Genomic DNA, 13365 nt, shown 5'->3' on the forward strand with positions numbered 1-13365 from the left:
GGTTGTCAGTTCCAGCTGTCCGCTGCAGTTGTCGGTATATTGGGTCCAGGTCGATGTGCTTATTGATTGGATCTGTGGATGAGTGCCATGCCTCTAGGAATTCTGTTTGGCTTATTCTATAATAGTAGTGTTGTCCCAGTCGAACTCATGTTGCTTGTCATCTGAGTGACCCGATACCCAGCATGAGCAAAACCAATGTAGTGTACAAAATCCCATGCAAGGACTGCACAAAACACTACATAGGACAAACAGGAAGACAGCTAATGATCCGCATCCATGAACACCAACTAGCCACGAAACGACACAGTCAGCTATCCTTAGTAGCCACACACTCAGATGACAAGCAACAGGAGTTCGACTGGGACAACACTATTATAGGACAAGCCAAACAGAGAACAGCCAGGGAATTCCTAGAGGCATGGCATTCATCCAGAGATTCATTCAATAAGCACATCGACCTGGACCCAATACACCGGCCACTGCAGCGGACAGCTGGAACTGACAACCGGAAGCGGCAGAGACAAATCACTATAAATGCCGGAGGAAACATCACAGAAGCGCTTCACAGAGGCTTCCAAGCGCTGAGGATGTCACCTAGACAGGGGGCGAAACGTCTGCAACACAAATTCCCAGCTCGGCGAACAGAACCACAACAACAAGCACCCGAGCTACAAACCTTCTCACAAAATTTGAGCAATAGTTAATATTTCAACAAACATTGAAAATGCCATCAATGATACTGAAATATAGGGAATGATTAATGAATTTTACATTGGTAAATTATTCAGAGTATTAGCAAACACTGAAGAGATTGGTGTAGATGTAAACTTTGGTTCTGAGGATTTTAAGTCGCAGAAGTAGAAAATGTTTAATGCAAATCATTTGGTGAAAAATATAAATCTAGTTAAACCAAATAAAGTATAACAAAGCAAACTGAAATGTGGCTATTGTGAAAAGTGATTTTTTTTTGTCAAATAATATTTTTGAATATAATTTTCATCCAAGTTCAAGTTTTTGAGTTTGTTACAGGCAGTATTAAAGTCCTTAATTGTAATTTTAATGTGTAAGAAGGTAATTTAGATGAATTGTTGAAAGAAACCTATTAGGTATAAAAACAAAAAAAAGTCCTGCTGAGTTGAATCCTGGAGGATCCATTGGTCTCATGTCCTCTCTGGTTGAGTAGCTCATTGACAAGCAGATACATGAAGGTTCTGACTGGGGTACGACTCATAGAATCTTACCTACCGCATGTCTAATCCAATTCTTTCCGACAGGAGGGGAAGATGATTGTGGGGTCAAATTTGTAACCATTTGAGGTCCAGGAAGCACTGATCAGAAACAAAATATTAACCTCCATGTGCTTCCCATTTCTATTAAGGTATTTTTTATCTGGCTAATCATAGCTTTGTTCACTTAGCTGAATTTATATTGTTTTTCTTTTGAAGCTGCATTTTGGGGAGACATTGCCTTAGATGAAGAAGACTTACAACTGTTTCAGATTGACAGAACAATTGATTTATCAAGACACCTGTTAGACAGAATTGGACATACAACAGGTAATCCATGTTGCATGCATGTTGACGATGTATTTTTTCAAAAGAAACTTTAAATGGAAAAAGTGACTCAATCTCCATTTTCTGAGTTCATACCATTGAAAATGTAACTTGCTGAAAGCCAGCTGATATTTGGAAGATTATAGTGCTGTTATTTAACATAATTCATAAACCTTCACCATATTAGAAATTACTAAAAAAAATTTGAAAATGCTTTTTAAAATAATATGAATGGAAGTTATTTAATTTTATGTTTAGTGCTTATGTGTGCATGTATAGGATAGAAGAATGCATGTGCTACTGTTTTAGTGATTTACCAGGAAGCCCTCACATTCAGCATCTGTATTCTGCTGAGTTGGCTGATCTCCGTTGAGGTAGAAATAGAGACGTAAGTGGCGTTAGCACCTCTGGTTGCAGTAACCTGGTGATCTGCTGGTGGAAGGCATGTATGGATATTGTTATGACACGGTGGTGAACCTTTCTAGTCATTAAACCAAACACCCAGAAGAGCTCACCTTGTCTCATAATCTGTTAAACTATGAGTGACACAACCCCCAAATTCCACTAATTAAAGACAAAAAACCAATTTATTTTTTAACTCTAAAAGTGAACACTAAACAACAACTATTTACAACTCTAAGTCTCCTTTCTCTTAACTGCTTGTTATCTGCCTCTAACTCTATAACAATATACTGTTTCAATGATCACCCATTGTAAAATTACATCAACTTAATTTTAAAACCACACAGTGGTGATTGTCTCCGGTGTCGGTCTTCCTCTGGTTGTAGATCTCCCTGGGTCGTCTTTGGTCTTTTGCTGTAAAGACGTTGCATGTGATAAAGGTACCTTTGATAGAGAGTGTTTTGCTGGCAGTTACTCTGTCGATGGCAGTTGGTCTCGCTCTAACTCTCAATGTCTCTTCTTTATATCCCAAACATCGGATCCTTTCATTGATTCGATGTTGGCAAAACAGTAAATTCAAAATAGATTAGGTTTTTGTATCCTGGGGCATAGTTTAAACTAGTTAAGTTTGTATGGGTTGTCGACACAGCAACCGACATCAGATATTTGTTTCACAGCCAAATATTACATATTTTCAATTTTCCATTACATTTGGAGACTGCTAGTCAGCCACGTGACAGATGCAAGATCTCACTGCAGAACAGCGGTCATCTCTTTTAAAGTACAGCACGTGCCTTCAACCTCATAACAATATGAGTAGAGAACAAGATTGGGTCAGGCTGACAGATCTCCAAAAGTCAAATAACTTGCTGATATTCGGGGTGGGGGAGAAGTGAGAATGGGAGGCAATTTTAATCCCAAAAAGCAGGTGCATTAAGGTCAGGTGAGATTTATTTTTTAAAAATAAAAGTTTTAAACCAGAATGCAACTCAGTTGCAACTTGACCATGTTTACACCAAAGACAGATGTGCCAAGGAGCTGTAAGCCAAAGTGCTCACAGGAAATAGTCTTATGATATCAGAGAAACCTATTTGGAATCTCAGATTAGATTTAAATAAAATACCAAGGTTACTACTCGCTGTCTGGCAGTGACACTGATGGAGTCAATTGCGAAGGAATTGAGTTTGTGTTAATCACCAATAAAATAGCTTCTGTCTAACCGTTATCATGTTAATGATCCAGGATAATGCTCTGTGGACACTGATTCAAATCCCATCACAGCAGCTGGTGGAATTCAAATTCAATTAGCAAAATTTGGAATTGAAAGCTAGTCGCAATGATGATGACATTGAAATTGCATTTGATTGTTGTAAAATCCCATCTGATTCACTAATGTCTTTTTAGGGAAAGAAATTTGTAATCTTTACCTAATCTGGCCTACCTGTGACTACACAACAACATGAGTGGTTGACTCTTAACTGGTCTCTAAAATTGCTTTACAAGCCACTGAATTCAGGAACATTAAGAAACGGGCAAGGAGTGTTAGCCTTGCTAATGATGCCCACCTTCCAATAAGAATAAAACCCATGTTGAAGGAAATATCTGCTTATCGAATATTGGCTGTTGGACGTTTAAAAGAAGCCTGGGAAGTTAGAGACACTGGGGGAGTGTACATGTGGGAACTATTGCTGTGTTTTCAGGGGAATAGTATGAAGGTCAGTATGTAGAGTCTGAGCTAAAATTCTTGGGGTCTACCAGAATTAATAATGTAGGAACAGGTAAAGAAGCAACTATAGTTGATTTTCTGACTGCCAGAGGAAGTGGTGGAGGCTGGTACAATTGCAAAACTTAAGAGGCATTTGGATGGGTGTATGAATAGGAAAGATTTGGAGGGATATGGGCCGGGTGCTGGCAAGTGGGACTAGATTGGGTTGGGATATGTGGTCGGCATGGACGGGTTGGACCGAAGGGTCTGTTTCTGTGCTGTACATCTCTATGACTGGGTAAATAAGAATGGACCCTGCTAAGTATAAGCTGACAATGATGGAGTGGTGTTGAAATAGTTGAGGTTGCTGCAAAATCAAGAATAATGAGATGGGGGTGGAATTTGTCTTTGTCACAGTCAGATAGGATGTAATTGAGACTTGTAATTGTAATTTGATGAGAGTCCTTTTAGTACTATGGCAAGGGGTAAGCCTGATTAGAGGGGTTCATACATAAGATGGGTTTTAATGGGGGTCACACCCACCAACTGAAGAGCTGACAAGCATTCCAGGTTGCCTATTTGCAGGTAGAACCACTGAATTAATTGCCAACCCCATCCCCAAGACCTTCCAGCCAGTCAGAAGCTAGTACCTATTCATTGCTTGGGTGTACCACTGGAGACCGATGGCTGCTCGTCTACCTATTAGACTCTAGGCCACAGGTGCACACTGGTGGGTCAAGGCGCCTCAGATGCAAGGACAAGTGGTGGCTCCCAACACGCTACCTCCTCGGGCACCTCCTACCCCTCAATGTTGGCTTCACTCATTAAGGCATTAAATGCCTTTTGAAGGAAATTCCAGGATAATTGGACTTTCAGTTTTCCTGGCAAAACATCTCCCTCTTCCCTGTCTATTAAATCCTTAATGTCAATAGATGAGGAAGTTGGACTGGTACCAGGTTTATTTTGTGTGAAACTGAACATAAACAAGAATTCATACATTTTGGAGAGGGAGCAAAGGAAATTAACAGAACAAGTGGAAAAGAGGAAGGAAATAAAATGGTCTATTGGCTGAACGAACATCACAAAGTTGAATGCAATCTTCAAATTTCACTTAAATTGTTGCTTGGGTTCTAACACTGCTCCCGTACAGTGTGTAAGTTAGTGAGTTATGATTCGAGTGGTGCTAGAAAAGTACAGCAGGTCAGGCAGCATCCGAGGAGCAGGAAAATCAACATTTCGGACAAAAGCCCTTCATCAGGAATTATGCTTTGTTAGAAATTTGGTCAGTTTTCATCTTCATTTATGGGCAATAATCTTGAGAGGAAATGAATTGATTGGCATTGAGGTGGGTTCATAAGTGTGCAGAGGATCCACTCTGTCACATTACCACCCATTTAGTGAATTTACTCCATTCAACATTTGCCTGCAGCGTAAGTCCTAATCCTAAGGCAAGGTTTTAGCAATACACTGCAATCAACATGTCTGATTCATGGCATTTCTGATTTTAAGCCAGTAGTTAGTACACAACATTTAAAGTCCTGTTTAGTTCATCAAGAATCCAGGGTGTATGTCCTGTTCAAAATTCGTTCTGGCACTGACATGATCAGAGCTTCATTTTGTTGCTGGTTGTGGGATTTCTCTTTGAAAACTGGCTGCCACATTTGGTAAACAGCAAAGCACTTTAATGAATTCATTATACATGAAGCATTTTTACAGATCATTGAGAGGTTTCACGGTGAATTATGTAAATGCAAGTCTTCTTTTTATAAACAATGATGGTATTTATACAAATAACTTTTTTTTCCAGGTGACAGTAACCAAAAATATATCGTAAATGCACCTTAATCAAAATGTATATTTTTCCTGGATTCTAGTACAGTAGTCTGACAGTGAACTATTGAATTCCCTACAATTTATTTATATCTTCCTGTACTTGGGTGTGTGTGCAATCTTGTTTGTGGTTTCTTAAAAAAACTAAAATAATACTAGTGTTTTGCCGTTGAAAGATTGAATACATTTTGCTTAATAAAGCAGTTTTGAAATATGACTGGCATCTGTTATGTGTACAAACATCGTAACGGCTTTGTGCAAAAATACTGATGCGCAAGATGAATTGGGAACAATAATTATCTGGTTTGTTTTAGGTTGTATTGGGTAAGGGAGGAATGTTGGCTGCAAGTTAAAGTAGAACCTTGATGTCCATTTGACAAACAAACAATCTTTTTAATATCTAAACTGAAAGATGGTACTTATAGGATTGTCCTGAATATTCAGCCTAATGTAAGCTTGAAATCCTGTTTTTGTTAAACCAGCAGCAAGAGTATTATCAGCTGTGTTGTACTAACATAGTGACCATTTTAATTCATGATTAGTCTATTGAATAGTTTTTAAAAAAAATTAAATCACAGCTCTTGAGTCAGTTGCATGTCTTCATAAGTGACTGTTTTCTGCTTGTATATTTAAAGGTGGGTCTGGAGAACACAAAATTTCGAAAAGGAAAGGAACGATTTACCAACTTATAGACCGGATCCTAAGGTTGGGATTAGGTAGGAAACCTTCAAATAACTTATTTTTGTTGTCCACAATGAATGTCACTCATAACATGTTTCCACCTTTTGAATATTAATTGTCAAACTTGAAATTGTACAAAATATATTTTGTATATTCCCATTTTGAAACTGAGCAATATAAAGGTGATTTCAAAAGATGTGTAGAATCATAGGTCATTTATTTATTTGTAATATGCTTTGAATAGAAACAGTCGGATGTCTCAGTGAGCAAATTCAACATTGAGCTCTATAAATCAGGAAGTTACAACACTCTGCCTCTGTATATATCCAGCATTCATCATTCACTGACTTGTAACCCCTGCTGAAAGTATATGTTCACAACCGTATGTAGACAAGTGAGGAGGTCTTGCGATGCAATGGGTAGCATCCTTGTCTCTGAGCCTGTACGTTCAAGTCTCAGCATAGTCCTTGATGGCCAAGGAAGGTACGGTTATAATGTTATCGAGTAGGTTCATCACCAACCTTCTGACATATGCCATTGGCAGGCAGGCAGCTGTGGATAGAACGACTATTGGAGCCTCTCCTATCACCAACTGGAGCTTCAAACTTCACACACACAAACAACTTTGCTGGACCCAGGAGCCAAGCAAGTCCAAATCCCTGTGGGTTGGGAGCAGTGGTGTGAACCTGAAGGTGTGTGAGGTCTGGGTCTTGATGTGGAAGATGAGGCTTTCTTCCTCCTGGCTTCGGGTGGCTAGGGTTTGGCAATGGAAATGGCCCAGGACCTGCATGTCCTTGGTAGAGCGGGAGGGGGAGTTTAAGTGAACAGCCACAGGGTGGTGGGGTTGCTTGGCATGGGTGTCCCAGAAATAATCTCTGAAACAATCTGCGCGTTGACGTCCTGACTCCCCGATGCTCCAACTTAGCACCACACTCTTGACCTGTCCTCTCCACCCTCTGCTCTGACCTGTCACCTTCCCACCCAGCTTCATCTACCTATTGCTCCCCACTTATGTTTGGGACACCACCCTTATTCCCAATTCCTCTGCCTCCACTGCATCTGTTCCCAGAATGACCAATTCCACCGTAGAAAATCTCAGATGGCCTCCTTCTTCAAAGTCCGTAATTTCCCCTCCCACATGGTCAACGATGCCCTCCAGCACATCTCCTCCACATCCTGCACCTCTGTCCTTGAACCCCACCTCTCCCAACTCAACAAGGACAGAAGCCCCCTGATATTCACCTTCCATCCCACCAACCTCTATATCATCACATCATCCTCCACCACTTCTGCCACCTACAAACAGACCCCACCACTAGGGATATATTTCTCTCCCCAACCTTACCAGTGTTTCGGAGAGACCATTTCCTCCATGTCCACACTCCCCAAACAGCCCTCACCCCACTCCCTGCACCTTCCCCTGTCATCGCAGGAAGCGCAAAACCTGCGCCCACACCTCTCATCTCATCTCCATCCGAGGCCCCAAAGAATCCTTTCACATCCAACAGAACTTTACCTGTACCAATGTCATCTACTGTATCCATTGCACCTGATGTGGTCTCCTCTACATCAGGGAGACAGGATGCCAATTTGCGGATCGTTTCAGAGAACATCTCTGGGACACCCACACCAACCAACCCCACCACCCTGTGGCTGAACACTTTAACACTCCCTCCCAGTCCACCAAGGACCACCTCCACTGCCACACCACAACCACCTGAGACCTGGAGGTAGAATGTCTCATCTTCTGCCTTGGGATGCTGCAACCACGCGTGGATAATGTGGAATTCACCAGTTTCCTCACTTCCCCTCCACTCACATTATCCCAGTCCCAAGCTCCAACTCGGCTTTGCCCTCCTGACCTGTCCATAGTCTTTCCCACCTATCCGCTCCACCCTCCTCTCCAGCCTATCACCTACCCACCCACATTCATCTACCTATTGCATTCTCAGCTACCTTCCCTCCAGCACTGTGGATCAGTGGTTATTACTGTTGCCTCACAGCACCAGGATCCCAGGTTCAATTCCAACCTTGGGAGACTGTCTGTGTGGAGTTTGCACATTCTCCCTGTGTCTGCATGGGTTTCCTCCTGATACTCCGGTTTCCTCCCACAGTCCAAAGATGTGCAGATCAGGTAAATTGGCTATGCTTAAATTGTCAATTAGGTGCATTAGTCGAGGGAAAAGGGTTTTGGGTGGGTTACTCTTCGGAGGGTTGTTGTGGAGCTGTTGGGCCGAAGGGCCTGTTTCCACACTGCAGGGAATCTAATCTAGCCCCACACCCCCCTCCCATTTATCTCTCAGCACCCCCCTGCCTACAAGCCTCATTCCTGATGAAGGGCTTATGTTCGAAATGTTGATTCTCCTGCTCCTTGGATGCTGCCTGATCTGTGCTTTTTCAAAACATCCCTCACCCCCCCCCCCCGCCCTCTCCAATCTATCTTAAAAAAAATGTTGCTAACATCTTGATGAGGCTAACCATATTCTTCCTTCCCCTGCAACCGCAGGAGGTGCAAGACTTGCGCCCACACCTCCCCCCTCACCTCCCTCCAAGGAAACTTCCATATCCACCACAAATTCACCTGCACCTCCACACACATCATCTATTGCATCCTCTGCACCCGATGTGGCCTCCTATATATTGGGGTGTTAGGCCGCCTACTTGCGGAGCATTTCAGAGAACACCTCTGGGACACCCGGACCAACCAACCCAACCACCCTGTGGCTCAACACTTCAACTCCCCCTCCCACTCCACCAAGGATATGCAGGTCCTTGGACTCCTCCATCGCCAGACCACAACAAAACGACGGTTGGAGGAAGAGCACCTCATCTTCCGCCTAGGAACCCTCCAACCACAAGGAATGAACTCGGATTTCACCAGTTTCCTCACTACCCCTCCCCGCACCTTGGCACAGTCTAATCCAGCGAATTCAGCACCGCCTTCCTAACCTGCAATCTTCTTCCCGACCTCTCCGCCCCCACCCCAGTCTGACCTATCACCCTCACCTTGACCTCTTTCCACCTATCACATTTCCGACGCCCCTCCCCCAAGTCCCTCCTCCCTACCTTTTATCTTAGCCTGCTGGACACACTTTCCACATTCCCGAAATGTCAATTCTCCTGTTTCCTGGATGCTGCCTGACCTGCGCTTTTCCAGCAACACATTTTCAGCTCTAACCATATTCTTGCATGGGCAGGTGAATAATGAGTCAATTGGTTTTATGATAAGCTTAATTGACCGCTAATTATTTTTAGAAAATGACAGATTAGGCCCACCTAGTGTCTCCACAGTTGAAGATACATGAATGGGGGGGGCGGGCTATAAAATATTGCCCTTTGGAATGGAGTGCTTCAGAATAGCATGTTTGATGTTTGCTGTAGCAGCTCACAAATTTAAAAAGGCTACTTCCATGAGATGGAAATGAAAGCATACTTGAATTTATATAGTACCTTATCACAAGTTCAAAAACGCCTAAAGCGTCTCACAACCAATTAACTTTTTCCAAATTTGTTAAAAAGACCAATGTGCCACTATTGTCAGGACAGAGGTACAGTGCGATGACATGTCTTCAGAAACAATGCGAGGAGGCAATTCTTTGGAAAACTAATTTAAACTAATTGTTATTGTGTAGTTGAAGATAGACAAAAATTTAATCAGAGATGACATGTTGATCAATGATGTAGTCTCACTCAAAATATTCATGTGTAGAGTATTTTTTATGTTGACATAAATATTTGCAGGCAGTGATCAACATGCCACCAACAGAGAAAAGAACAACTCAGAAGCCTTAAAGAGAATTGAGAAGAATAGAGTTCCCAGAGCTGCAACATCACGAGCTGAGAGAATATGGCCTGGGGGTGTCATTCCCTATGTCATTGGAGGCAATTTTACTGGTGGGTGTTGCTGATGTTTACTTGTAATTTACTGAAATATTCGTCCTATATACACTTGTGACTTTATGCATTATTTTGTTTGGGATCATCAATATTAGTTAATTGCTACTTTTAACTTTGCATTGATAAGATTTTTTACAAATATGTAATGCTTTATCCACTTCCCATAATGGGAAAGAAGATCAGTTGAATCTAAATGACAGTTTCTGAATTATGTACTTTTTATAATGAATAGATGTAATTTTAATGCTTTTGGTTTTTTATAACATCAATGCAATTGCATTTTGAAAGGCACAACAGTCCTTGATGCTAATTGTAATTCACCAAAAAAAAAATTGTTGGCTCATAAGATAGATACAAAGCCTTTATTTCTGTTATGGTGCCTTAGAGCAGTAGGACCCAGGTGAGTCATCACCCTGCACATGCTGTGGTTTCAGTCGTTCCATAAGGAGACCAGATGGTTCCTCTCAAAGTAGGCAGAAAACATCAGACATTTGTTATTGTGGGCTGCACTTTGTTCTTCTACTTACTGGATTTGATTTTTGGGGGCCTTGGAACAGGTTGTTTCCTGTTTGTTTCAATTGAACCAAATGCAAGGGGAAAGAAAATGAATTTCCAAAGAAACAAGATGAATTTGCAAAGGAAGCGTTGGGCAGTGACTCATTGTATCGATACACTACATGATGTGTCATTGAAGTATATGTAACAGAAACAGTTCAAAGATAGCCACACATCAGTTAGTTGAGAAGAATGGAAAGACAATAGCTTCAGCACCATTTGGATGGGATGAGAAAAGAAACATTCATGTTCAATGTGATCATTCCTTGAGAGTGAAAAAGATGGATTTCAAATTACAGGTCGTTCTGCTAAAGCACAAGTTTTGTTAACGTGATTTCACTGTAATGCGATTGACGAATTGCGAACATTGGTTCTAAAGCATGAACTTTTGAAACTTTTTGTTGGTTGTGACACGATTACATCAACACTTTAAGCACTGTTTCTAAAGTGTGATTTTTCTGTACCGCGGGGTTGCACAAGGACGCAACCATCATGTTGTAGAAAAACTTCCTGTATAGCTCAGACCTTGATCGTGCTATTACATATCGGGGTATTGAAGAGCCCAATTCATACATTTATTGCCTGTTTTGAATAAAACATAATTGCTATTCCTAATAATTTCTTTGATTGGAGAGGAGAGCTCCATGAAACTTGTGGTGTAAATACGACAAAAGTACTTTTAACAATTTGAACTTGGGCTTTGCTTTTGCCAAAACAGTTCTTCTCCTAACGGATGTTCCTCATCTGCTGCTTGGTTAATTAATACTGCGTTTTGATATTTCCATTATTATTGCAGATTATTGTGCAGTGTAAGAATAATAACAACAGTATTTTATAGTTTGATCCACAAATGCTTCTGTCTAACTTTACATCGCTCTCGCTTCTAATTTTTACATTACTTTGGTTCATGCTTATGTTTATACAAGTATGATAATATCACAATTTTTACTGGATATGCCATGGTCTAATTGAAGGACATGTTCTGTGAATATTCAAGTCATCAATGAATTCTTCAATCTCTTACGTTTAGATAATTCTTTTATAGCTGAAAATGTGTTGCTGGAAAAGCGCAGCAGGTCAGGCAGCATCCAAGGAGCAGGAGAATCGACGTTTCAGGCATGAGCCCTTCTTCAGGAATGAGGAAGGTGTACCCTTCCTGAAGAAGGGCTCATGTCCGAAATGTCGATTCTTGAAGTGTTGAGCTACGGGGTGGTTGGGTTGGTTGGTCCGGGTGTCCCAGAGGTGTTCTCTGAAACGCTCCGCAAGTAGGCGGCCTGTCTCCCCAATACAGAGGAGGCCACATCGGGTGCAGCAGATGCAGTAAATGATGTGTGTGGATGTACAGGTGAATTTGTGGCAGATATGGAAGTATCCGTTGGGGCCTTGGAGGGAAGTAAGGGGGGAGGTGTGGGCGCAAGTTTTGCATTTCTTGCGGTTGCAGGGGAAGGTGCTGGGAGTGGAGGTTGGGTTGGTGGGGGGTGTGGACCTAATGAGGGAGTCACGGAGGGAGTGGTCTTTTCGAAACGCTGATAGGGGAGGGGAGGGGAATATGACCCGCATTGTCTCAGCTTGCTCCTGCCCCACCAAACTCATCTGTGCATACCTCAACATGGTCCTGTCCCCCTTAGTCCAAGAACTCCCCATCTACGTTCGGGATACCACCCACGCCCTCCACCTCCTCCATGATTTTCGCTTCCCCCATCCCCAACGCCTTATTTTCACCATGGACATCCAGTCCCTGTACACCTCCATCCCCCATCATGAAGGACTCAAAGCGCTCCGCTTCTTCCTTTCCCACCGTACCAACCAGTACCCTTCCACTGACACCCTCCTTCGACTGACTGAACTGGTCCTCACTCTGAATAACTTCTCTTTCCAATTCTCCCACTTCCTCCAAACCAAAGGAGTAGCCATGGGCACACGCATGGGCCCCAGCGATGCCTGTGTCTTTGTATGATATGTGGAACAGTCCATCTTCCGCAGCTACACTGGCACCCCCCCCCCCCACCTTTTCCTCCTCTATGCGAAGACTGTATCGGCGCTGCCTCGTGCTCCCACGAGGAGGTTGAATAGTTCATCCACTTTACCAACACCTTCCACCCCGACCTCAAATTTACCTGGTCCATCTCAGACTCCTCCCTCCCCTTCCTAGACCTCTCCATTTCTATCTCGGGTGACCGAATCAACACGGACATTTACTAGAAACCGACCGAATCCCACAGCTACCTAGACTATACCTCCTCCCACCCTGGCCCCTATAAAAACGCCATCCCATATTCCCAATTCCTTCGTCTCCGCCACATCTGCTCCCAGAAAGACCCAGTTCCAGTACCGTACAACCAAGATGGCCTCCTCCCTCAAAGACCGCAATTTCCCCCCAGAGGTGATCGATGCTCTCCACCGCATCTCCTCCACTTCCCGCTCCTCTGCCCTTGAGCCCCGCCCCTCCAATCGCCACCAGGACAGAACCCCACTGGTCCTCAGCTACCACCCCACCAACCTCCATATACATTGTATCATCCGTCATCATTTCCGCCACCACCAGGGATATATTTCCCTCCCCTCCCCTATCAGCATTCCGAAAAGACCATTCCCTCCGTGACTCCCTCGTCAGGTCCACACCCCCCACCAACCCAACCTCCACTCCCGGCACCTTCCCCTGCAACCGCAAGAAATGCAAAACTTGCGCCCACACCTCCCCCCTTACTTCCCTCCAAGGCCCCAAGGGATCTTTCCATATCC

At 43.0% G+C, this 13365-nt stretch overlaps 1 protein-coding gene across 2 annotated transcripts in view; it reads left to right on the forward strand.

The window, feature by feature from the left end:
* Positions 1 to 13365, forward strand: part of tll1 (tolloid-like 1) — a 327452-nt gene that overhangs the window by 142554 nt on the left and 171533 nt on the right. For both annotated transcript variants that reach the window (XM_043698508.1, XM_043698500.1), the window contains exons 3-5: positions 1446 to 1556; positions 6126 to 6206; positions 9913 to 10065. In XM_043698508.1, the coding sequence (XP_043554443.1) occupies positions 1446 to 1556; positions 6126 to 6206; positions 9913 to 10065 (345 nt within the window). The remainder of the gene's footprint in view (positions 1 to 1445; positions 1557 to 6125; positions 6207 to 9912; positions 10066 to 13365) is intronic.

This window comes from Chiloscyllium plagiosum, chromosome 1, assembly GCF_004010195.1.
Source record: "Chiloscyllium plagiosum isolate BGI_BamShark_2017 chromosome 1, ASM401019v2, whole genome shotgun sequence".
Classification (NCBI taxonomy): domain Eukaryota; kingdom Metazoa; phylum Chordata; class Chondrichthyes; order Orectolobiformes; family Hemiscylliidae; genus Chiloscyllium; species Chiloscyllium plagiosum.